This window comes from Sorex fumeus, unplaced genomic scaffold (assembly GCF_029834395.1).
Source record: "Sorex fumeus unplaced genomic scaffold, SorFum_2.1 ptg000029l, whole genome shotgun sequence".
NCBI classification, from domain to species: domain Eukaryota; kingdom Metazoa; phylum Chordata; class Mammalia; order Eulipotyphla; family Soricidae; genus Sorex; species Sorex fumeus.
In genome coordinates this window covers 8,437,892-8,464,735 of record NW_026606086.1, presented here as the reverse complement: position 1 = coordinate 8,464,735, position 26,844 = coordinate 8,437,892, and the positions used below count along the sequence as shown (strand labels likewise).

At 41.0% G+C, this 26,844-nt stretch overlaps 1 protein-coding gene across 2 annotated transcripts in view; it reads right to left on the bottom strand.

Moving 5' to 3' along the window:
- WDR33 (WD repeat domain 33) overlaps positions 1 to 26,844 on the bottom strand; it is a 108,656-nt gene that overhangs the window by 38,586 nt on the left and 43,226 nt on the right. For both annotated transcript variants that reach the window (XM_056115453.1, XM_056115454.1), the window contains one exon: positions 26,280 to 26,377. In XM_056115453.1, coding sequence (XP_055971428.1) covers positions 26,280 to 26,377 — 98 coding nt within the window. The remainder of the gene's footprint in view (positions 1 to 26,279; positions 26,378 to 26,844) is intronic.

Below are 26,844 nucleotides of genomic sequence, written 5' to 3'. Positions count from 1 at the left end.
CCTACGTTTTGTGCAAAGTGGAGTCTTTCAGTTCATCATTTGCTGTTTCAGAGCCAAGAAAACAAAACAGTGGAGTCTAGACACCAATTATGGGAAGAGGTTTGTTTTGAACTCTCTCCTTAAAAAATGGGGTCCCTGGTGTCTGCAAACTTGCAGGTAAATTCTGTGCCCTAAGGATCTTCCCAGAATTAATCAATCCTCCATATGTCACCAGATCCTAATGGACCTCACCCAACACAGGCAAAAAGCCTTAAGACAAAGCATATGGTTCCCAATGCTGGGCAAACAGTCTGATAATCCAATGCAGAGATTTTTATTTGAAGATCAGAAAATGTTCATTTTCCCATTTTATTTTTTCCTGGATCAGACAGGACAGAAACAAATCTCAAGAAAATTGTCCTTTATACATAACTTATAAAAGCACCAACATTTTCTAATACAGGAAGGAAATAAGCAAACAAAAAACTTAAAATTATGTACAATATTAACAGTTATAGAACTGTCATTTAATAAAATATGTCAAACATTAGTAACAAACACAGGCTATGTCCAGCCACCAGGACATAAAATTTAACAGATAAGTTTAAGATAAACATAAAGCACTTCAGCAAAACAGCAAAAAAAGTTTAAAAAAAAAATTAAAGAGAAACATATGCTTGCCAAAGAAAATGCAATTCATTAATATTTTAGCCTCCTCCGTTCCTGTAAAATTATTTTAAACTTACACAGTAAAGATAAACATCGAAGTGATCATGTTTAGCATCTTGATTCATTTAAAAAAAAAAATAGGGTCAAAGTGATAGTATAGCAGGTAGGTAGTACAGCCTTGCACTCAGCTTGACTCGGGTTTGATTCCCAGCATCCTGTATGGTCTCTTGAGAACCGCCAGGAGAAACTCCCAAGAGCAGAGCCAGGAGAAGGCCCTGATCACTGCTGGGTGAGGCCCAAAAACTAAAAACAAAACCAAACCAAACAACGCAACTCTCTTATAAAATGAAATGGCCAATGCTGGAGAATAGACATTTGGGCAGTGTTGCTGGAATGATAGCACAGCAGGTAGGGCATTTGCCTTGCACGCGGCTGACCTGGGTTCAATTCCCAGCATCCTATATGGTCCCCTGAGCACCGCCAGGGGTAATTTCTGAGTGCATGAGTCAGGAGTAACCCCTATGCATCGCCAGGTGTGACCCAAAAAGCAAAACAATCAAATAAATAAATGAATAAATAAAAAGGAGTCTCACAGTCAAGAAAGTTGAACAATGCTGAATTTGGAAAGTTGGTCTTTTTCCATGGTCCTCAGTTCTTAGCTCTTTCAATACTTATCAAAGTTTTGTGACACTAGCTTATTATGCTGCATGGATGTCTCTGGGGAAGAAGAGGAGCATTTAAGAAAGGTATAGAGGGGCCGGAGGGATAGTACAGCGGGTAGGGATTTACCTTGCACGTGTTCGATCCCCAGCATCCTATATGGTCCCCCAGCACTGCCAGGAGTAATTCCTTAGTGCAGAGCCAGGAATAACCCCTGAGCATCACTGGTGTGGCCCAAAAGGCAAAAAAAAGAAAGGTATAGAAAAGGATCTTTAACCATACCTTTAATGTGGAGTTTCAGGAAAGAAAAAGCTCACAAGAACCTATGGCCAAAAGCAAGGATTTAGCGGAGTTCAGTGGTATAAAGTGGAGCTATAAAAAAACTATCAAGTGTATGTGTATGCTGAGAAGAGCAAACAATATATAAACATAAAATTGCAAACTCAAAAGGAGGTAAATTTGCAAAACCCATACTTAAATTTCATTTGCATATACAAGTAAAATGACTTCTATTTGTCTGTACCATGTATTTTTCTTCTTTTGAGCCACACCTGGTAGTACTCAGGACTCACTCCTGGTTCTGTACTCCTAGAAGACTTGGGGAACCATAAAGAGGGTGCCAGAGACGAAACCCAGGTTGGCTGTGTGTAAAGCAAACGTCCTACCCACTGTGCTATCGCTCCAGCCCACCAGAGATAATACAACAGGAAATTCTTTAACCTATTTCCAAAACACTGCCTGAGATAAGTAGATCAAATGTGATACACCCCTTTATTCTTCAGTTACAAAAACCAGAAAGAGAAAACTCTGCAACATATTGTAAGCCAATATCTGTGTTGATTTTAGCTGTATTTTTTTAAAACTTAAAGAAATACATGGCTATCTTGGACAATATCTGTCAAAGAAGTGTAAAAAGGAATATTGTTGGTGTACTCACACAGTATTACATTAATATTACAATATATTTCAGTTATTTGTCAGATATGAGAGGGAAGGTATTCCACATACAATGCAGAAATCAGCAGCTAAATCTTTAAGAAATGAAGCCTGGGTCTCAGGTAGTATAGGGATTATAGCACTGTACACCCAGCAGTGCTCAGTTTGCATGTGACTGACTTGGTGAGATCCCAACACCCCATATGGCCTCCAAAGAGCCACCAGAAGTGAGGGGTCCTGAGCGTAGAAATAAAAGCCCTGAGCACTTCTGTGTGTAGCCCAAAAACAAAAACAAAAAAGAGACAGAAGGAGAGAGAGAAAGAGAGAGATAGGGACAGAGAGAGAGGCGAAAAAGAAAGGAATCTAGGATGGACCGGGGGGGGGGGGGGGGATCAGAGGGGAGTGAGATGAGATGTAATTAATCAAAGATTCTCTAGGAAATATTTCTGCGCACACTGATATTCAAGAGTAATAATCTGATGTGTACATAATTCTATTCAACAGAGTCTGACAGCATCAGGACTATCAGAAAGAGCAGAGCTTATGCTAGATTAATGAAAACCAGAGTGTCAGAAAAGAAAGAAGTCACAACTGAAACCCACAATAAAGAAAAAGGACAACCAAAAAGGAAAATGAGAATGTTTTTCTTTTCTTTTTGTCTGGGGCCACACCCAGCAGTGCTCAGGTGCCATGTGCTGCTGGGAATCCCACCAGGAACCTGCCTAGAAAGCAGCTGCTCCACCCTCCGGACACCTCCCTGACCCCCACAGTGACAAATTTAAAATGATACTTTAAGGCACTTCTAACATTAAGAATATAGTTTTTTTTCTAAACTGACAGTTGCTATACATAAAAGCAAAAATCTCATCCAATTAACACCATGGAAATCATGGTTATGCATATCACTAACTGAATTTGGAACCTGAGTTTTGCCAGAATGCCCGTGAGTAAATGTGCATGTGTCAGGTAAACGGACTCCTAATCACCTCTTGAAAGAAAAGTAGGTTGACAATGGCAAAGTCAAAGAAAATTACCTGTATCAAAACAGTCAGGCTGGGCGTGTAGATCACTTGCCTTGCATGTATGAAAAGGTCCTGCTTCCAATTACCATCATGTCTGTCTGTCTGTCTCTTTTCCTCTCTCCCTCCCTCCCTCTTTCTTCCCCCATCTCTTCCTCCCTCTCCACTCCTGCCCCCACCTCATTAGGAAATCAGTCCTCTTGAGTTCAGGGGACCATGTGGGGTGTCAGGATCAGACCTAGGTTGGCTGCCTGCAAAGAGTGACCCCTGAGTGAAGAGTAAGGAGTAAGGCCTGAGCATGTTGGTTATGGTCCCCGAACACCCCCAAAAAACCAAAAGACTAATCTGAAATGGCATTACACGACAACTGGATCTTGGAAAAATATCTCCAATTCTGTTTCAAAGTGGTAGAAAAAAAATTTCTATTGAAAACTGGATTGACAATTGTTTCCATTATAACAAAATACATTCCAATAAAATTATTATCCATTAAACTAATAATGAGACATATAATTAAAAGGTAAGAGTTGACGCTCTTGTGCGCAAAAATTCCAAAGAACTTACATAGTTACTCTTTCAAGGTTCTGACGTACAACTTCTCACCCCTCTTAAGCCAGGGGCGACTTTCAAGGTGGGCATAAAGAAATTTTCTTAATTAAAAAAAAAAAAGGAGGCAATGGAATTTTATCAGACAGTGAAGAAATCTGACAAACTGTACCAGTGCCTCAAGCTTGGGATCAATGTGTTAATATCAACCTTTTCATATACCCATGACACTGACAGGAAAATCCCTAACACCCACATCAGCTATGATGAAAACATCAGCTAGATGCCCACTAAGAAACATTCCTTCAGCTAACATTCTTTGAGGCCAGAGAGATAGCACAGAAGATAAGCAGACTGCCTTGCACTCAATATCCTATATGGCCCCTTGATCCGGCCAGGAGTGATTCCTCGGTGCAGCTAGGACTGAGCCCTGAGCATTGCTGAGCATGGCCCCAAAACAAAACAGAAAAAATAGCATTCTTATTAAAACACTGATTTTAGGAAGATCTGTACAGACACTTTTTCATAGATATTATACAATGGCCAACAACACATGAAAAGATATTATACGTCTCGTTAGGGAAATGCTAATCCAAACAGTGAGCACCTATGAGTAGGGACATCAAGAGTAAACAGGACAGGAAGAAGCGGTTCTATGGGCTGGAGCACATTCTTTGCAGAAGCCCAAGTTTGTTCCTGCTACATAGTCCTCTAAGAACTGCCAGAAACAAGCCTCGAGCACCATGTGTGTGGCTCCAAAGCAAAACAAAATACATGAAACAATTACGGGAGAACCGAAGTATGGTATGTGGATGAAAGGAATATGAACTGTTACAGACATCATGTTAAATAGTACAGAGACTCCACAAGTAATTAAAATAAAAAACTCGGGGCTGGAAAGATAGCACAGCGAGTAGGGCATTTGCCTTGCACGCAGTCGATCTGGGTTCGATCCCCAGCATCCCATATGGTCCCCTGAGCACCGCCAGGAGTAACTCCTGAGTGCAGAGCCAGGAATAACCCCTATGCATTGCCAGGTGTGAACCAAAAAGTAAAATAAATAAATAAATAAAATAAAAAAACTTATTACTTTACTTCTTTGTATTGACTAGGATAAAAAACTTATTCAAAGAGAAATATGTAGGGCTGGAGCGATAGCACAGAGGGTAGGGCATTTGCCTTGTACACAGCCAACCCAGGTGTGATTCCCAGCATCCCATATGCTCCCCTGAGCACCGCCAGGAGTAATTCCTGAGTGCATAAGTCAGGAGTAACCCCTGTGCATCGCAGGGTGTGACCCAAAAAGCCAAAAAAAAGAGAAATATGTTCCCCAAGAACACTGCAGCATTATTTATAATGCCTGAGAGCTGGAAAGGAACACACGGACTGATGACAGGGTAATCTAGATGTAGGATATACGTACACAATATGACACTAGGGGAGAGTGTAGGGGGACGTGGGTAAGGTGCTTTGCACAGGCTGACATATGAAATGGTCCTTCAAGCCCTGCCAGGAGTGGCCTCTGGCACAGCCCACTGAGTCCCAAAATGAAATAAAGATCATGGGGCTGGAGCAACAGTACAGTGTGTAGCATGCTTGCCTTGCACACTGGTGACCGGGTTCGATCCCCAGCACCCGTATAATTCCCCAAGCAACAAGAGAAACTGCTGAGCACAGAGTCAGGAGTAAACAACCCCTGAGCAAAAAAAAAAAAGATGAAATCCTGCTATTACAGTAACATGTAATGACAAAGCACAGGACAGTGAGGCAGGTCAGAAAGACAGAGACAAATTCCTGAACATGCCACTCATTTGGCACATGGATATAAACAAAATAAAATGAAAGCAAACGCTTAGACTGTAAGATCAAACTAGCTGCTACCTCAGAAAAGTAGTGAGAAAAAAACAAAAAAAAGTAGTGAGTAAACTGGGCAAAAGTGCTCAGTATGTTGAGGAACTGAATTAGACTTTTAGTGATAAAACTATTTAAAGATGCACTTTCAAACTACATTACTTCAATAAAAAAAAAATTTTAAAAAAACACAGGCCACAAGTAAATCTGGACAAAACAGGAAAACAGAAACCACGATCCCATAAATTTTAGTATAAAATGAAGATATACAATTTTATTTTTGTTCATGCATCTCAAAAGATAAAGAAAATTTTTTTTTGGGGGGGGTCATACCTCGCGATGCTAAGGGGTGCCTCCTGGGTCAGCACTCAGGAATTACTCATGGCAGTGCTTGGGGGACCATATGGGATGTCAGGGATCGAACCTGGGTCAGTCACAAAAGGCAAACACCCGAGCCACTGTATTATCGCTCCAGCCCTAGATAAAATATCTTTAACTAGTCTAGAAATGTAGGCCCCAGTAATAATCAGGACACATGAACAACAAAATTAGTACAAACTAAACATTAATAATATCAGTATTTCCTTGAAGTTGTTTAGCATTTTCATTTCCTTGTACTTTATTGAATGAAACAATGAGAATACTGATTTTTTAAAAGTCCATAGCATTTCCATTTCCTTGTACTTTGTATAATAAAACAAAGAGAGAATAACAATTTTTCCAAAGTTCAGAAAACAAAACAAACAAAAAAGTCTACATATTGCACTAAACACCCAAATCATGGGACTGAAGAGATAGAAAGAGAGGGCATCTTCAACCCAACCGCCAGTACTACCCCAAGGAAACCTGGAATAAGGCTTGGACAGTGCGGGGTGTTTTCCAAACCATAAAGACCCACCCCCCATCTCAAGCACTGCCAGTGCCACCCTGGTGACACCCTACCAACCTTCAAATGTGTCCCTGGGGAACCCAAGTACTACTGGGGTGACTGCGGCCAGCATAGCCTTAGTACACAGCTATACCAGGTAATCCTGCGAGGGGCACCTGGGAACCACTACCCTCTGCTGGGGACGACCACACCCCCCTCCCAAAAATAGCTATGTTCTTAAGAAAAAAACTAGTTTCATTCGATCAGCTACTCTGATACAATTTAGAGTGAATCATAAAAGTTAGCATTTTTCAGGCTGGAGTGATAGTACAGTGGGTAGGCCACTGGCCTTGCCTGCAGCCGATTCAAATTCTATCCCCCGCACCCCGGAAGGTCCCACAGCCCAGCAGGAGTGATCCCTGAGCACAGAGGCAGGATGAAGTTCTGAATGCGGCCCCCAAACTAAAACAAACTCCATTCACATTTCCATATTCAACCTACCATGCTTTCCTTGGGTAGGAAGTCAGTAACTTTCCTTGGGATGTAATTAGCTTTGCCTAATAGGACAGCTTGAAAAGCAGCCACGTCAGGACGGGAATAATAGTGTAGAGTGGATAAGGCCTTCATACAGTCTGGTGTAATCCTGACACTGCACATGGTCCAATCCCCCACCCAGCCCTTTGAGCACAGAACCAGGAGCAAGTGCTGACACTGCTGGTTGTGGCATAAATCCAAAATCAAAACAACAACAAAAATATAATCCTTTAGAATGCTAAAACCAAGTTACCTTAAAAAGTTGCTTTAATATGGGGAGGGTGAAAAATGAGAAACAACGGGCTGGAGTGATGGTACAGTGGGAAGGCGTTTGCATTGTACACAGCTGATCCAGGTTCAATTCCCAGCAACCCACTTGCTCCCCTAAACCCCAGTAGGAGTAATTCCTGAGCTCAGAGCCAGAAGTAACCCCCAAGCAATACTGGGTGTGCCCCCCCCCCAAAAAAAAAGAAAAAGAAAAAAATACCTAAAACTCAAAATCAACAACTAAAAAAAGGAGAAAAATGACAGAAGGAAGAAAACTGAATAAATTAGTTTTGAGGTCACTAATTAATTAGTGTTGGGTAAAGTCATGATTTTTAGTGCTAAAATGATGTATGCAAGTCGTTCCCTAAACTACTTTAAAATTTTTCACAGTAGATACAACTGTATCATCAAACTGACAATGATCACAAATTTTAGAAAAAATCAGGGGAAAGAGTCAGAGGCTAGTGAGGCAGTACCTCAGGCTGGGTGTTTCCAGATGTGGCCCAAACACAAGACCAAAAAGTTTATATGGTCAATGCCTAGGGGGTGGGGGGAAGGGTTCATGGTGACAGAAAAAAAAACAAGCTCAAAATAAAAACGCTATTAAGGCATTATTTAGACTCTAGGTTCCATGAGAGATGAGTCAGTGAAAAGGCTATGGTGCTAAGTTACCACAGAGCAAACTATGTACCCTTTCAACCGATCTCATTTCCAGAGAACAGCTGTCCTCAACTACAAGCAAGTAACTACTTTCTAAACAAAGCAACAGACACTGTCAAATTTAACAAAATAATCAAACACACCGAAATAATGTACTAAATACACTGTGTGTGTGTTGTTTTCTATTTCACTCTGGATCTTTGTTTGTTGCAGGATCACCCAAAGGCTTCGCCCTTTGTGAGGCAATGTTCTCTACTGCCCGGCCAGATCCCTAGCTGCATGCAATTCTCATTAACAGCTTGAATTAAAACAACTGAGTCTTGAAAAATTATCTCTGTGGAGTGTTTGCTAAGTTTAAGATTTTACTATGTGTGTAATATTTTAAAATTTGGCAGAATTTTAAATGGCACAAATTTTCTAAAATTGTCACCTGTGTTTTCAGATAAACATTGTCATTATTGACATCCACGACATCAAGAACCACCTCAAAAGTATTGTCCAGAAGTTCAATTGTACTCTTTGACTCATCAAAATGATCTGGTGATCAGCGAGCAGGTAGGGCGTTTGTCTTGCACACAGCCGACCCGGGTTCAATTCCCAGCATCCCAAGTGGTCCCCTGAGCACCACCAGGGGTGGTTCCTGAGCATACAGCCAGGAGTAACCCCCGTGCATTGCCGAGTGTGACCCAAAAAGCAAAAAAGAGAAAAAGATCTGGAGGAGGTGGAGCACAGGTGGCAGGGGCACAACTGGAGGGCTGAGGGCCTACTGGCTCTGTGGGGTGCTGGGAATCGTATGTCAGGCTATGGTCAGCACAGGCAAGGCAAGCGCCTAAACCCTGTACTGCATCTCTTCGGTCTCATCAAATTCATTGTTAGGAAAGAAAATCGACAAGAGAAGAAACAAACAGAGAGATACAGGAAGGTGAATGCACACCCATCATCAGGGAAAATCTCTTACAAATCCTAAGTTACAGAGCAGTCACCTAAAAAGGACTGGGCAGAGAAGGTATGAGAAGATGATGGTGATAAATTGTCCTGGGAGGAAAATAAGTACGAAGAGATGTAGAGATGTATCAAGTGTAATCCCACGTTGCATGGTAGTTCTTTCCAAAGAATATCTTTTACATATGCATAATAAACATGTAACATTCCAAATCATTCATTTCCAAAATAGTGACACAACTGCTAGATGTGAGATTGGAAAACAGAAGGGGAAGATGATTTTTTTTTTGCTTATGATTGAACCTTCAATGAATTTGATCTCTGTAACTTTGCAGAAGAAAACTCGAGCAAACAAGTTTGGAACAAAACCCACTCAGTCCTTTCCTTACCTTCTGCCCCCTCATGCCCCCAGGAGTATTTCCCATAGCTCTTGGTCTTCTACATAACACAGAGAATATAGGAGCCCAGATCTTCCGATGCTACCCCAATTTTACTTTCATGGTATATACACTTGTTGTGGTGCATGAGTGATGGGGTGAGGGAGATGCATCTTAATGTGACATCTGGTCTCCAATTTGGTTGGAGAAGGGTGCTGTTAATAAAGCCCAGGCTCCCAGTCAGATCTCCACAGAGGTCACTATTAAGACAGCGGTCCGCTTTTGGTTTCATCCTTCATCTTCCCGGTGACAGGTGAAAAGAGCAAAGTAATGCATCGGAAGTACTGCAATGGCTTGGTAAAGTCACTTATTTCAGTCAGATGGCTGCACTCTGAAGAACGTGTATTTGCGCATGTATGACGACAGCTTATATATTTCTTTGCTAGTGAACCACACATAAATCACTACATTGTGTCATCAGCATTTCCCAGATCAGCTGGAGCGCCTGCAGACACACAGCCTGTCTGTGCTCCGTGGGGTAGCGGGTGGCTGCTAAGGTGTTTCTGTCATCAATTCTTAACTTCAGCATCACACTGAATTAAAATCAAGTAGTAAACGGAAGTTTCTCAATTTTAACTTTCTGATGAATGATTTTTCCTTCACTATTTTTTCAGAAGAGGCAACAAAGAGTAAAGAGAAACAGGACTGTTTAAATAAGGACTGTTACAGTTCTCATTGTGAGAACTCCAATAAACTAAAACGTGGCCACAAATGGTGATTCTACAAGTATCTGTAAGGTGCACTGGTGAAGAAATTGAGTACAAACATTGATGCCTGAAACCCAACCCAATCATGAGTAACTCTGTAATTTCGATGGTGACCAAATATAAAAGAAGTCCAAAAAAATCTGTAACAGATTTCTTAAATTCTTATCTAATTTTAAAGTGTCAAAATTAAAATGCCTAAAGGAATAATTCACATAATAGAGAAGTACCATTTTGGGCCTTTATATTCAGGATATTGTAAAATGAGTATAAAGCAATGGAAAGAACACTGCTACAAATATGAAAACTTCAGTATACCTTATTCTTATCAAATAGGAATTCATTTAAACTTAAAAAAACCCAACTCTAATAAAATCTAATGGTATGGTTCTCAAGAAAGATCTAATTTAATCTATTAAAAAAAAAAAAAACCAGCAAGCAAAAAAGGGAAAAGAACAGAACTTTGGGGATGGTGAGCTAAGAGTAAAGCTTTAATATAATTAACGTAATTTCTGACATGCCAGCATAAATCGTGAGGATTTTATACAAATGAAGCTTTAAAAAATAAGTCATAGTTCCATTTCAGTACAATGTTATTTATTGAAATGTGGTTTACAGTACAGTTGGTTTTTTTTAACATGTCTAAACCTGAGCATGGCTACTGAAAATAGCATGACCATCTAGGAGAGCCCAACCCAATGCCTCACCCAGTAATGCCCTCTTCAATAAATCCTATTTAATACTTTTCCTAAACAATTTCAACTTCCTTTAAGATCAACTTGTGATCTCTATACCCGCTCTACCTTCTAGCACCTTTCTTTCCACATAGGAAACTAAGGGAGGAGACATGTACTTCATCCCTGAAATATGCTAAGTGACTCCTCGTTTAGTCCTCTGGGACCCTCACAACAGCCCTGTGAGGTAGGTCTGATAGCCCCACTTTACAGAGAAGGAAACACAGAGTCGGAAAAACCATTCAGCCGGGATTCAAAACCAGACCATCAAACTCTTATGTGACTGCTGTGTAAAAGAAAAACTCAGAGGGAGGCTGAAATACTCAAGTAGATTATCAACTATATCTAGAAGACCATGAGGAAGGATTTGGCTGTTGTTTCTTTCTTGTCACTTAGCCACTGTTCACACAATTACACTATATTTCCATAAATTATATGGTGAAAAATAAATACATGTATGCATCTCCCATTTATTTAAAAAACAAAAACAAAACAGTGGACCAGAGAGATTAGTCCAGTGGGGAGGGCGTTTGCCTTGCACGTGCCTGACCCAGGCTGGATCCCCATCACCCCACATGGTCCCCCAGCATCACCAGGAGTGAGTCCTGAGCCAGGAGTGCCCTGATCATCACTGGGTATGGCCCAAAACAAAACAATTACAGCACGAAGTTCATCACTGATGAAGAAGACTTAGTAAAACAAGTGTCACTGTACATCTAACCCTCTGGTCATAAAAAGACACGCTAATTACTGATTACAGTACACAATATAAAAGCAATTTTTGTGGACCATCATGTAAGAGTTGCTGTCTAGATAAAATTAGTTTTAAAATACAAAGCTTCCCCAGTCAGTTTAATCAAGAAAATGTACCACAAGCCTACATGCCTAAATTATACAGAAAGAAGAAATTGGGGGACGTGGTGAGAATGTGCAGGAGGCAAGGGACTTGTCTTGCATGTGGCTACTGTTGCGCCCAACAGTATAACTTGACTGGTAACTTCTGAGCTCCAGGAAGAGCACCCGAGCACCACCAGAAGTGGCCCAAGCCCCCAACACAGAAATTCAACTTGGATACCAATCAAATGGGCAGGCCTGAGAAAAGGCACAGCACAGTGAGCAGGGTAATTGCCTCGCACGTGGTCAGCAGTATTTGATGCCCAACACCTAACAGGCATTATTCCCAAGCACTGCAAGGCGTGATCCCTGAGCTAAGTCAGGACTAAGTCCTGAGTACTGCAAGGCAGACGCCCTCCCCTTACCCTTTCGAAGATGGCTAAGAACTGGGTTAAAGAGCAGAAGGGATAAGGCCTTGCCGCAGTCAACCCCGGTTCCAGCCCCAGCACTGCATGTAGCCCTCTGAGTCTTAAAGCCAGAAGTTTTAAGTGTTGAGAGGGTGTCGTCCTATCCCCTCCGTGGCTCACCCCAAAATGGTTACACAATGAGCTCCTTACCAACTTTAAAATCTGTGGTAACTCTGGAAGGTATTTTTTTCTAAATAACCAAAATAACAAAAAAGGGGGGGAAAAATAAAACCCTCTACTGTATTTATGTATATAAGTAAAATCTCAGAAAAAATTTACTACAGTGTTAAAAACCAAAAATGGAACATACTTTTCTTGATGAAATCATCTGAGAAAAATATCTTATTCTGTAATTACATACTTAGATTAATGCAAATCAATACATAAAAAAGAAATTATAAATCCTTTCTTAATGATCTGAGGTTCTCATACAGATCAAAAACTATGAAGATCACAATTACTAAGCCGTACTCAAGTTTTAATAAATACTAAGTTTAAATATTAACTACAAGCATAACTTTCAGTTTTAAAACTGAGTAGTTACCGAATTTTCAAAAGGAGAATTTTTTAATTTAGGAGAACTGCCCCTGACACCGCCCAATTGATTACTGAAGGACGAAACCACCAAAGAAACCTACCTTAGTTTACCAGGAGACAAACTTTGTTCTGAAGATGTCCACATTTTAAAGATCTCTCCAGATCTGCAGAAGCAGATGCTAGGCTATATAAGCACCTGCTTTTGATAAGTCTTCTTTCATTTATTTTTAATTATTTTCACTTTTGTTTTATTTGAGGAGGGTCTCCAAAAAGTTCAGGGGCCACTCCTTGTAATAATTGGTCTGGCCCTGTGTGTCTGAGGATTCCATGTCAGGGCCCAGCAGAACTGGGACACTCACCAAGGCAACCCCAGAAAGCTCAGGGAACCACATGGTACTGACAATGTAACTCAAGACTTCAGATGCCAGGCATGCAATGCACTCCTGCCTTTGTGAATCATCATCTTGGCCCAAACAGTTAGCACTTAAGAGTCACTGCAACTAGTCTCCGATTAATTGATAAGAACAGTCTTCTAAGGGCCTGAGTGATAGTATGGTGGGTAGGGCGTTTGCCATGCACGCAGCTGACCCAGGTTCCACCCCTTGCATTCCCCAAGCACTGCCTGGAATAATTCCTGAGAGCAGAGCCAGGAGCAATCCCTGAGCCTTGATGGGTTTGACCCCTCCCACCCAAAAAAAGAACAATCTTCTATGTACAACATAATGCCCTGCATCTATATGCCATAAAGTGATGCCATCAACACGTCCCTGTATTCAATCCCACACACTCCCACCCTCCAAAAGTGTTGTTGGGGCCAGAGAGATAGTACTGTAAGTAGGACCCTTGTCTTGCATGCATTGACCGACCAGCACCCCATACGGTACCCCCCAGCTAACAGGAGTGACCCCGAGCATCACCAGGTGTCCCAAACCACCCATCTACCCCCCAAAAGTACTTCCAACCAGCTGTCACTTGCACTGTTCACAAAGAAAGGATGACTAACTGGTCATTGCCTCCATGCCGACGGGCCTAGCACACAGCTGGTATCTAATGCCTCTCTCCTCTGACCTAATTTCTGTTCTGTGACTTCCCTCGCCTACTGGCTGACCCCCAGTCTCATGCCATGGTCCCCATTTATGTCATTTTTTACCTGTGGTTCCCTCATTGAGAAATGTTGATCTATAATACAGCAAACAGAGAAACACAAATTTTCTTTTCTCACAGAAAGAAATACTTTGATACACAAACCTAAGGGTGGGACTATCAAAACTTCTTTCTACCTCAGGACAACCTGACAGTTAAGGTATTTTACACTACTGTAACTTTTATTCTGAAATTCTTTTGTTATTTACTGCTTCACATCCACAGAGAGAGAAAATGAACTTGACTTCAAAGATATAAAGCACCAGTTCCTAGTATGTTGTTGTTTATATGCCAACGTAAAATTTTTTCCAAAGAACAACTCCTGTAAATATATACATATATATTTAATAGTTAAACACTGAGAGAGGCAAATATTAGTGTGCCCCAGACACAAAGACAGGAGAACTCCCTTCTGGTCAGCTGGAAAGTGGCCTATACTGGCTAATATACAACAGGCTTCCCAACTACTATTACATAAAAACATAATTGTCAGCATCACTAGAGCTTGTTCAAGTAACAAATCCATTATCACTGTCAGCAAATGACCTTTCCCCATCGAATCCCTATCTTTGAGGGGTCAATTCTATTTAAAATTTTTCTGAGGAGGAAAATAACCAGTCAAACTTCTGAGAACCAATCGCCGGGTGTGACCCAAAAAGGAAAAAAAACCGTACCTAGTACTGGGCCAGAGCAATGGCATAGCAGGTAGGGTGTTTGTCTTGTACACAGTCAAGCTAGTCTGATCCCTGGCATTCCATATGGTTCCACAAGCACTGCCAGGAGTAATTTCTCACTACAGAGTCAAGAGAATCCTGAGCATCATCTTGTGCCCCCCACTGCCCCATCAAAAATAAAAAAATAAAAAAACCCACCCAAATATGATGTACTATTTAGTACTATTTACAGCAAAATCATTTTGTTCTATTTCCGGATAATGCTCTAAACATGTATATCCAATTGAATCGTGCTTAGACGAGGTTAAAGTAAGAAAAAAACAAGGTTAACACAACTCACAAAACACCAAACTCTTCCTAAATGAGAGCTTTTAGGTGAGTGGGGTGCATATGGGGGCCATCACCTGGCAATGGTGCAGGGCTAGTCCTGGCTCTGTGCTCAAAATACCATTAAAGTGCGTAACCCAGGTCTCCTGCACATATTCATACCATTATCTCTGTACCGTGACATGTTCTTGACAATTTCAGTTTTAACTTCATTTTCTGTAATATTTACTATTGACACACAATCAAAAAAATGTTCCCGCCCTCTTACAGCACCCAATCCAAAGGAAGTCTCATCTCCTTGAATTTCTTTCAAACTACTCAAACTCCACAGTCTATGTACCTTAATACAGTAAAAATTAACTTACGGATACATTATAACCTGTGTTCTTTGCTACAATAAAAACAACTTCTTGAACAATGAGAGTTTCCTAGGCAGAGTATAGCAGGTAGGGTGCTTGCTTTGCACAGTTGTCCCAGGTTGGATCAGCTTATGGTTGCCCCCACCAAGCCAGCCAATAATGATCCCTGAGTACAGAGTAAGGACTTAAGCACTACTGGGTGTGGCCCAAAAACAAAACAAGAAAAGTGTCCTGATGATGTTACTGGAATGGTGCTGAAACTTCTGAGTATCAATGAAATGAGGAGAGATGAAATGTTCTAGTGATGCAAAACTAAAACCACTATTTCCCAATGAGGGCAATATTCCAGGGCGTGATAGCATCCTTGGGTGCAACAGTGGGGACTTTCTCTGTTTACTAAATTAAGGTAAGTTCCCATGGGGACATAGAGTAATTTGTTTTGGTAAACGAAGTTCAAGAACCTGTGCTCTAAAACATCACTCAAGACTATATTTCCAGTTTTTAAGATCAAACTGGACACTTGGCTATAAAATCTCTTGCAATTTGTTTGTAATTTCAAAATCAAGTTAAAATAAATTGTCAAGTTGAGATAAATTCAAAAGCAATACTGACAAGTATACTGAAAACTGTCGAAACAAAAAAATAGCCTAAGTAGGACAAGGTGAGTGTGGGCCCCCCCCCCCAAAAGATTTAAATAAACAAACCGACAAATAAGAATTTCAGTTTATTTTCCAGATGAATCTGGATATATTTAAAATGTCAATCTAGAGTAATAAGAAAGAAAATATTAAGAGTGTTCAGCATTCTCATTTTGCGAATGAGAATGCATGTCCAGTGTCAAGACTTATTCTGAACAATGGATAATGACTCAATTCTATTTGGGATTTGATCTCTAGTGAGTGGGTCAAAACCCCATTTTTACATTGGGTTTTAATCTCTCTCATCTTATTCCTAAAACAGAACTGTGTTGCCTTACTTCTCCCAGAGAAAATACAAGCAAATATAAAGGGGAAAAATCATAAAAAAAAATTCAAAATAGTTCATGGGTTGGAGAATTCACAGGCTAGTGTGTATATTTTGCATATGGAGTCCTGAGGTTCAGTACCCAATACCATATTGCCTCACAAGTACTACTAGGAGCATTCTTCAAGTATTAATCCAAGAGTAGTCCTAGAGCACCACTGGGTGAGGTCCCAGTGGTTCTAAACTATGGGAAGGAGACAGGAAGGCCTCTCCAGAGATCTGGAAACATTGAAAACACCTGGAAGAATTCAGCTGGCGTCTCCTCATGGCGTTCTCCACATTCTAGTCGTTTTCTGAAAGCCACTTACTTTTAGGCAAGCAGAATACCTTATTCATATTAAATACTACTGAACTGAATCATTAACTGAAGGAAAAATGTCTCTATGATTAACCTAACAATATGTAAATAACATCCAGTTCTACAAAATTCAGACAACAGCTTTTTCCCTCCATACTGCTCAGGAAAATACTGCCATAATTAAGCCCAAATAAGAAAACCTACATCTTCTCTATCTACTTTACAGACACATGACCAACGTAAATCTACTTTTAAATAAAACTTTTTAATTAAAATTAACTTTGCGGGGCTGGAGAGATAGAACAGCGGGAAGGGCGTCTGCCTTGCACGCGGCTGACCCGGGTTCGATTCCCAGCATCCCATATGGTCCCCTGAGCACCGCCAGGAGTAACTCCTGAGTGCAGAGCCAGGAGTAACCCCAGTGCATCGCCAGGTGTGACCCAAAAAGCAAAAAACAAAAACAAAAACAAAAAAAAAACCAACTTTGCTTTCATACCTCACTCAAACTAAATACTAAACTTTTCTTAACTCTTCCTCATGGTTTAGAGACCATTCTCTACAATGGACTCACTCAGTAATGAAACGCCTCCACTCGGATCTATTTTTACTAGAAGGGAGAGGGAACAACACCTAAAGAATTCACATGGGGCTGGAGCAATAGCACAGCGGGGAGAGCGTTTGCCTTGCACACAGCCGACCCAGGTTCAATTTCCAGCATCCCATATAGTCCTCTGAGCACCACCAGGAGTAATTCCTGAGTGCAAAGCCAGGAGTAACCCCTGAGCTTCGTCGGGTGTGACCCAAAAAAGAAGAGAAAAAAAAATTCACATTAGTTATCTAAAACTCTCATTTGGGGCCCAAGCCTATAGCGGGTAGGGCGTTTGCTTGTCTGAGGCTGACCCGGGTTTGATCCCCAGCATCCCATACGGACTCTGAGCACCAAAAGGAGAAATTGCTGAGTGCAGAGCCAGGAATAACCCCTGGGCATCCCTGGGTGTGACAAAAAAATAGCCAAAAAAAAAAAAAAGGTATTTAGCTGATATCTGTGGAAAGAACTGGAGCATGTGCTCATTAGCATTAGCACGCAGAGCACAAACACTACCACCCCAGGCTTGTCTACCACCACCAGTGAATCCCTGATCAAAAAAAAAAAGACCCACAAACCAAATACAGACTTTATGTTTATACGTTTATCTCTAATTTAAATTTTACCTATAAAATTTGACATCACATTATCTTTTTGAATCCTGACATTCAGAAATTTTTTTAGTAAATTTGAATCACCTGAAAAATTTCAAAATAAAGCCATCTAGATTAATTTTTTTATTAATCTAGATTAAATGGGATAGAGGACAAGAAAAGACTTTTGTGGGGCTGGAGTGAGAGCATATCAGGTAGGGCATTTGCCTTGCACTAGGTTGACCCAGGTTCGATCCCCAGCATAGGTGTGGGCCCCAGAGCCTGCCGGGAGTAATCCCTGAGGGCAGGGCCAGGAGGAAGCCTAGCGCACAGCAGGTATGGCGCCAAACCCCCCAACCCAACCTCAAAAAACCAGGGAAAAATTTTGCAGTGATCTCTATGCTTGCCAACCAGATCAGGAATATTCAAGGAACAACTTATGTTGCATCTGGTTATGGAGTCGTGTCTTCTATCATGACCCACGAAAGTACTGCCAAAGATTGCCTAATGGCTGAATTGCAGATGCCAGCAGGCAGATCCATGAGAGACAACCATCATACATGAAGAATAACAAGAGATTAAAAATTTTAAAAAAAGTTAGAGAAAAAAAAACCAGAAGGATTGATAGGACCAAGAACTACTACTCTGATCTTTGACTTCTATGCTCTTAAAAAGGTAGACTTATCTGCAAGAAATTATGACCAAATATTATTTCTGCTTAATAATATATAGTATTTCTGCTAGAGATAAAATACTGAGCGCCTCATATGGAGTTTCTGGGACTCACCTTTGTACTCCTCGGTTCTGTGTTCCTGTTGACTTCCCTCAGTATTTTTTTATTGTGGTAGCAAGTATCTGAATTTCCGCCTTTGACAAAACCAACCTTGACACTGTCACTGAATGAGGATGCCCACAACTCTGGATATGCAAAGGGAGATGGTGATGCTGTCTCTGGGTACTTGAAGCTCAAGTTTCAAGTTTTGAAGGAATAATTTTAAGAAAGAAAAGTATGTATATAGACCAACAAAAGAAATCACTTGGTCACCTTTTAGACTATGTATCCTGAACTAGATCTCTGCTTAACAGCCACATTTTAGCAGTTCAGAACTACAGGTGGGGTGGGCAGAGGCTACAGGCCCAGCGGCAAGAGGGCTCTACTGACGCTGCATGCCGGCTTAGGAAATGTGCAAAGGTCCAACAGGACCCCTGTGTTGGCTAGGCCTTTGAAGCATCCCACAGAAACCACCACAGTGTTTAAAGACTGTCATAAATTCAAGTTGCACCAACTCTCTAAAATAACACGAGAAACAGTATACTGTAAAACCATGCCAAAAAGGTACTTATCTGCAAGAAATTATGACTATTTTATCAATCAGTTTAGTTTTTTAATACAACCTCCCCGAAAGACGTGGCAAGATGTACAGGTGCTCAGGCCCAGCACCACCGGGGCCTGAAGTGCTAGCTATGAGTGAACCCCCAGCTCCGTGTCACTACAGTTGTTTGGGTTGTTAAAGAAAAACAACAATTACTTTCAGAAGTAATTCTTACTCAAGTCTACTAATATACTGAGACAAAGCAAACGGGAAAAAGAGATGTGGCTCAGTGGCAGAGCATAAGCCTTGCATATCTGAAGCCTGGAGTTTGATCCCTGACACCATGAAAACAAAGAGTAGGAAGTAGGAAGACAACAGTATCTGTGCTAACTTCTCTCATTGACATATTACCTTTTGAGAATATAATTTTGTTTTTGTGTACCATGCCTGATGGCACACATGAGCTACTCCCAGCTTGCAAAGCACTCAACTATCTTGCTTTCCCTTCTCTCTCGCTCTTGCTCTCGCTCTCTCTCTCTCTCTCTCTCTCTATCTTGTTCCTCCCCACCCCCCGCCGTGGGAGAGAGGAACGCTAGGAGGGCAAGGTGTGTAGAGGGCATTCCTGTAGTTGTTCTGTGCTCAGGGATCAGGATTGGTGGAGCTGGGAGCCAGGGTTGGTATGGCAAGTCTCCTACCCATTACACTATCTCTCCAGTCCCTTATTCCTATTCTTTTCCTGCCAGGGGTGATGTCTGAGAATAGAGTGAGAGTAAACCTAAGCACTACTAGATACCACACATGTGTTCCGCTAGACAAAACAAAACAAAACAAAAAGATCTACTCAGTTTTTCCAATAAATATGAAAAAACTGCCCAGGGATACATCTCACTTGCCTTACATACCTGAGAGTCAATATCCAATAGTGAAAAAAGTGGGGAAAGCCAAAAGTATACTTCAATTTTCCAGCTACTTCCAAAGTTCTGCAAGGCTAGGGCTCTGCAACAAAAAGGGAGACTAATACCCAGGAATGGCTGAGATTAGTACCAGGAATTTTGCTCCATGACTGGAAGGCCAGTCACACATGCTAGGTGAAAAGGAAACTCAGATAGAGAAGAGAGCGCCAAATAAAGGGTGTTTTGAGGACCCTCCCAGGGTGGGAGAAGCATGCTAAAAGTAGTCTATAGACCAAACATGATTGCCACTCAATGCCTCTCTTGCAAAACACAGTACCCAAAAGAAGAGAGAGAGAACAAGGGGTAATACCCTGCCACAGAGGCAGGATGGGATGGGGGGGATAGGGGGTGGGGGGGGATACTGGGACCCGTGGTGATGGATGACGGGCACTGGTGGAGGGATGGGCACTTGATTATTGTGTAACTGAAACCCAAGCACAAAATTTGTAAGTCTATGACTGTACCTCATGGTGTTTCACTAATAAAAAAAGAAAAAAAAAAAAGGCTAGGGCTCTGTCAACGGGGCCACGTCCCAGGCATCAGTTATAAACTTTAAAATGGCCAGGAATGAACCTCCTTAGTGGAACTCTTCCCTTGCATGTGAGGTCCAAGGTTGATCCCCAGCACCACACACACACACACAAAATATCTATCTATCTCTATATCTATATATATGAACTATCAAAGAGGGGCCTGGGATAAGCTCAAAGTAGTGGAACACATGTATAGTATCTTCAAATCCCTGAGTTTAACTCCCATTACCAAGTAGACTCATTCTTATCAGAGTATACCCTTGATGGTTCCCAAAACACCACCAGGAGTACCCACAGACCTCCACATATGGCTGAAGCCCCAAAACCTTACTCAGAAACGATAGCTTATGGTCAGAGCAGAGCAGTGCGGCAGAGAGGGTACTTGCCTTGCAAGTGACCAATCCTGATTTGATCGCGGGCATCCCCTCAAGCACTGAAAAGACTAATCCCTGAGCACAGAGTCAGAAGTAAGCCCTGAGCACCAATGCAGAGTGTGATCCAAAGGAAAATAATAAAACATCCAAGTTTAATCCTGGGCACTGTAAAGAGTAACTCGACTGGTCAGGCCTTTTTTTTTTTTTAAATGTAGGAGTACTGCTATTTATTCAGTCATTGATTACGCTGACTGAATTGGGCATGAACTCCACATTATCTTTTCTAAAAAAAAAATTTTAACTGAATGTTCATAAGACAGACCGTTACAAATCTGTTTATAATTGGGTTTCAGTCATACAATGACCCAGCACCCATCCCTCCACCTGTGTACATTCCCCACCACCAATGTCCTGTTTACACCCCACCCCACAACCCCAGCTCCCTCTACGGGAGGCGGTTTCCTTCTTGCTCTCTCCCCTTCCTTTAGTGCATTATGATTTGCAATACAGGTGTGCTAAGAGGTCACTGGCCCTGCATTTTGGAAAAAACTATGGACATTCCTCCAAAAAGCTAGGAATTGGGCTTCCATACAACTCAGCAATATAGCTCCAAGGAATTTACTGTAGGCATCCAAACCAAATTGCAGAAAAGACAACTGCACTTCTGTGTTTATTGCAGCATTATTCACAACAGCCAAAACCTATAAACAATGCACTCCCTAAGAACAGATGAGTAGATAAAGGAGCTATGCTAGCCCAGAGTGATAATACAGCAGGTCGGGCGCCCGCCTTCGTGTAGCTGATTAGGGTTCAATCCCTGGTGTCTCATATAGTCCCCTGAGGACTGCCAGGAATAATTCCTGAGTGCAAAGCCAGGAGTTAAGACCTGAGCACTGCAGGTGTGGCCCAAAAACAAAAGAGGGAAAAAAAGAGGGGGGGGGGGGGGGGGAAGAATTTATGGTTCGTCTACATAATGGAATACTATGCAGGCATTAAAAAAGACAAAGTTATGAAATATGCTGATACATGAATAGACATGGAAAGTGTCATGCTGAGTGAAATGAGTCAGCGGGAGAAAAATGTCCAAAGAATGATCACACTCATTTTCAGGATATAGAGAAACACTATAGGAGAATATTACCCCCAAAACAGGAATCAAGCACAGGACAACTGGTCCTTTGTAGGACAGGGAAGGGACCACCAAGATAATGTTAAAAGCAAACAGTCACTCTTAACAGAACTAGGTGCTGAAAGCAGGGAAAGTGGCACAGTTGACACCCTTTCAGTAACAGCACAGGGATAAAGGGAAAGGAGGAAACAGTGCCCACCGCAGAGGCAGGCTGGGAGCCGGAGATAAACAGGGGACACTGGTAAAGGGACTGGTGTTGGAATATTGTACGCATGAAACTCAATGAGTAACTGAAATTCACAGTGATTCAAGAGTTAAAAGAAAAAAGAATGACTCCTAACAATGAGCAAGATACAGTAGGGGGCCCAAAAAATTTTTTTAAAAGAAAAGTGAAATGAAAATTAGCAAAGATCTAATCTGTTGGGAAGCTCGACAATATGAAAGTAAGAAATGCACTGATGTATAGATATTTAAAACGATAATGGGCTGGAATGGACAGCATAGCACAGAGGGCACCTCCTTCACACATGGCCGACCTGAGTTCGATCCCCAGCATCCCATATGGTTTCCTGAGCACCGCCAGGAGTGATTCCTGAGTGTAGAGTCAGGGGTAACCCCTCAGTACTGCCAGGGTATGGCTCAAAAAAAGCAAAAAACAAAACAAACAAAAACCCACAATCAAAATAAACTGAATAATAATAGTAAGATGTAAAGACTCTTCCTTAAAACAGATTAAATTACTAATTATAATAATCTGACACTCCCAAAAAAAACTGCAAACTATATATTCACGAATGTCTGAGAACTGTCCTTTAATCAATTAAACTACTGACTATTAAGGCTGCGAGAGAGACACTACAGGGTAGGGATAGTTGCTTTCCACACACCCAACCCTGGTTCAATTCTCATCACCATATGGTCACCAAACACAAGCAGGTATGAGCCCTGAGCACAGAACCAGGGTGAAGTCCAACACCAATTAAAAAAAAAAAAAAGAGCAACTATTCTAGCAACAAGAACATAGATAAACCACCTAAGCCACAGATCTATTTTCACAAGCATTTGCCACAGCACAGTGTTTCAAGTAAGAGCAAAAAGTAGAAGAAATCTCGGTATAAAATCTAAAATACATACTCCACTTTTCTCTCACATCTTTCTAAGCCAAACTTCATTCAAGAAAACCATCTTGCCTCAATATCTAAAATAACCTCAATTAAAATGTGAATACACAGTATATAATTCTATCTTACAATCCAACAGTTTAACTTCTTTAAACACGTCTGAACTACTAAGTCTTTTCTGTTTCATAATTATTTACAAAGAATAACCTACCAAGATCCAAGGTTTTACATCTTCAGAACAGTAACTATCTATATCCAAAATATGTCCAAATGAAAGTACAGTGATGAAGTGAGATGTCCACGATGCAGTTTTTTTCTTTGCTTTTTGGGCCACACCTGGCAATGCACAGGGGTTACTCCTGGCTCATGCCCTCAGAAATTACTCCTGGCAGTGCTCGGGGGATTATATGGGATGCTGGGAATCGAACCTGCGTCGGCCGCGTGCAAGGCAAATGCCCTTACTCGCTGTGCTATCACTCTAGCCCCCATGATGTGGTTTTAATCTTCAAACACTCCATGTTAGTGGAGTTACTTGTTACGGGACATTGCGTGTGTGTGTGTGGGGGGGGGGGGGGTAGAGGGGGTATGATACAGGAATAAAAGATAAAATCCAATATTTCACATATACAAGTACCTTACTGCTGAATTACATACATTCCAGCCCTTGTTCATACTGGACTTTTTTCGTTTTGTTTTTGGGGTCATAACAGGCTGTGCTTAGGGCTTATTCTTGGCTCTGTGCTCAGGGAATCATTCCTGGCAGGGCTCAGGGAAACATGTGGGGTGCGAAGGATCGAAACCAGGTTGCCAGGTTGCCATATATAAGGCAAGCATTCCACCTGCATGCCCGATCATTCCAGCCCACCCGTTTTACTTAAGTAAAACTATTCCAATACAAAGCGTCAGAGTTCATCTACACTTGTACGTTCACAATAGACAGAATCTGAAAAAAAACGAGTTCCCAAGAACTGACAACTGGTTAAAGAAACTTTGGTACATCTACACAACGGAATACTTTGCAACTGTTAGGAAAGATGAATTCATGAAATTTGCTTATAAGTGGATGCTCACGGAGAGTACCAGGCTAAATGAAGTGAATCAGAAACAGAGGGACATACACAGAGTGACTACACTTATCTGTGGAATATAAAATATCATAATATGCGACAAACACCCAAGGACAGTAGAGACACGGGCAGGAAGATTGTGCCATCACTGGAAGCCTGCCGTGTAAGCTGGGGGAGAAGACAAATGGGAAAGAGAAGGGGGTCACTAAGTCAGTGATGGCTGGAGGGATCACTCAGGATGGGAGATGTGTGCTCAAAGTAGATAAAGGACCAAACATGATGGCCTCTCACCATCTGTATTGCAAACCATAATGCACATAAGTAGAGAGAGAGAAAGAGGGAAACTGCTGGGGGGGGGGGGGGGGGGGGAGGAGAGGGCGGCAAGGCGGGATACTGGGGACTTGTCCCAGTTCCCAAACCAATGTGACTGGGAAGCGTTCGCCAACTAACGCAGTGACTGATGGTCCAAGTCTGCCTGGAATGGCCTCAGAACAAAATACTTCTATAAAGAATAAAATTATTTTGCTTCTTCTATGTTTTTTAGATTTTTAATGCCTAAAACGTGTTTACTTTATTTCCACTTAAAACCTAAGGACTTCTACTAATGATAAAGAATGACATGAGAGCAGCACTGAGCGCAGCATTGAGTCAAGGAATCAAGTAGGAAGATTCCAGTACAGATTCTAAACACTTACCCTGAACATTATCAATGAAGCCTTTTGGATTATTGTCCTCATCCATAAAATAACTTAAGACTAGATGATCTCAAACATTCTGAAGTTACTCTGAAATTCTAATTCTGAAGTTGTAAAATAAAACTATCTTTGAGCAAGCTCACAAATGACAGATATATCCTTCTCTTCGCTAATACAATACAGTACTATGGATAAGAAAATAAAATGTGCAAAGTCAGGAAAGCTTAAGCAAATCTGAATTGGATAAATTCTAAGTTGAAATATAAATACCAAGAGCCTTTATTTTGTCTAGAAAGCATGAACCCAACAAGATACACATAAAGCTCTGAAAAGTCGCAAGAACCTGACAAGTAAACCAAGACAACTGCAAACTCTTGAACAGAAAAGGAAGTCTGAACAGTCATGTTCAAAGTGCTGGAGATCAAGCCCTCGGCCTCACACCTGCAAGGTAAGTGCGCTAATGCTGAGCCATATCCCTAGACCTTGAAAGGTAAGTTCTTGGTACCAAATAGCATCTATGGCATCTATAGCATCCATTATTCCATCCTTCATTTATGTGCTAGAGGATGACAATAATTTTATAGTATATGTACTTATCTAGAGTACTATTAAATCAGTACAGACTCAAACTGAGCACTCTCCTCCAAGTTAATAAGAAATGAATTTTGTCAGAAATGTTTAGTTTCAATGCATATATACAACATAAAAATATTCCCTCATTCCCTGCCACCATTTAAGTCACATAAATGGCACTGATATGTTGTTACTATTTCAAGAAGTGAAATAGTAAGCTAATTCAAGTGAAAATATTTTCTTCTAATAACTCGAAGATTTTAGTTAATAATTATAAAATCAATGAAAGTAAGCACCCAGCTAACTCAGTCGGTAGAGCATGAGATTCTTTAAAAAAAAAAAAAACTAAACAAGAAATCCAAAATTTGAAAATATGTGGGCTGCGTAGTTTAAGTTTAGTATACTGAAAGGCCACCTAGTTTCAAAACCAGTAATACTGAGAAGTCTAAGTATCAGTATCTCAGTTAATTCACTAAGAAAGGAATGCCTGGGAACTGTGAGCCCTCTAAGCAGAATTACAGTGTCAGTATGTTGAAGGAAGACATCCTGAGTATAAGAAAAAGTAGGGCCCTAAAGAAGCATACTGATCCCTAAATAAGCATACTGATAAGCAAGTAACTGGAGGGGGAGGAAATGGAGGGAACCTGTATTTAATTTATAGCTGAAAGAATTCACAGATAACATTATTAGGGAAAAAAAGTCTACAAAATGATTGTGAACCTGAGTTCAAGTTTCTTTTAAAGAGTCTTACTGAAATGGTGTACATGTGAGAAAGCTGAATGGAGATGTAAGCGGGGTTTGTGGTATCAATGTGATTTAACCACAAATGCCGTCTCTATTTATATATTCCAATCAGTACTGTTAGTACACGTACCTCGGAGAATTCTTTCCTCATGGCAACGAAGAAAGTCCCAGATTCTAACAGTGCCGTCATCAGAGCATGTAGCAAATTTATTATCCGTGGGTGAGAAACTGTTACATGAAGACACACAGCAGGGGAAAGAAGTCAGCATTTAACAGATTATCTGTGCTTCTCAGACAGGGAAAAATAAAAATTGTGCTGCGTTATAAACAGGAGGGGGAATTCTCCAACAGTGAAGAAGCCCTTAAAGAGAATGATGTCACCTAACCAAAATTCATCAAAAAAAGAATTCAACCAAGCAGCTGCTTCTCACATTTTCTATCATTACTATTCAGAGAACTTTTTAGGTGTATTATTAGTATTAATGTTACCCAAACTTCCCACAGTATTGTAGTGCAGTACTGTATTGCCTATCCTGTCAACAGAAAATACAAAGCTAATTTATGTGTAGAGGCTAAATGAATGTTATTTTTGCAATATTCCTGTGAAGTCTCTTAAAATCCCACAGGAATACTCATCAAGAAATTAGCATCAGCTTCTGCTTCTAATACTTTATAACATAAGCTGAGAAAAGGCA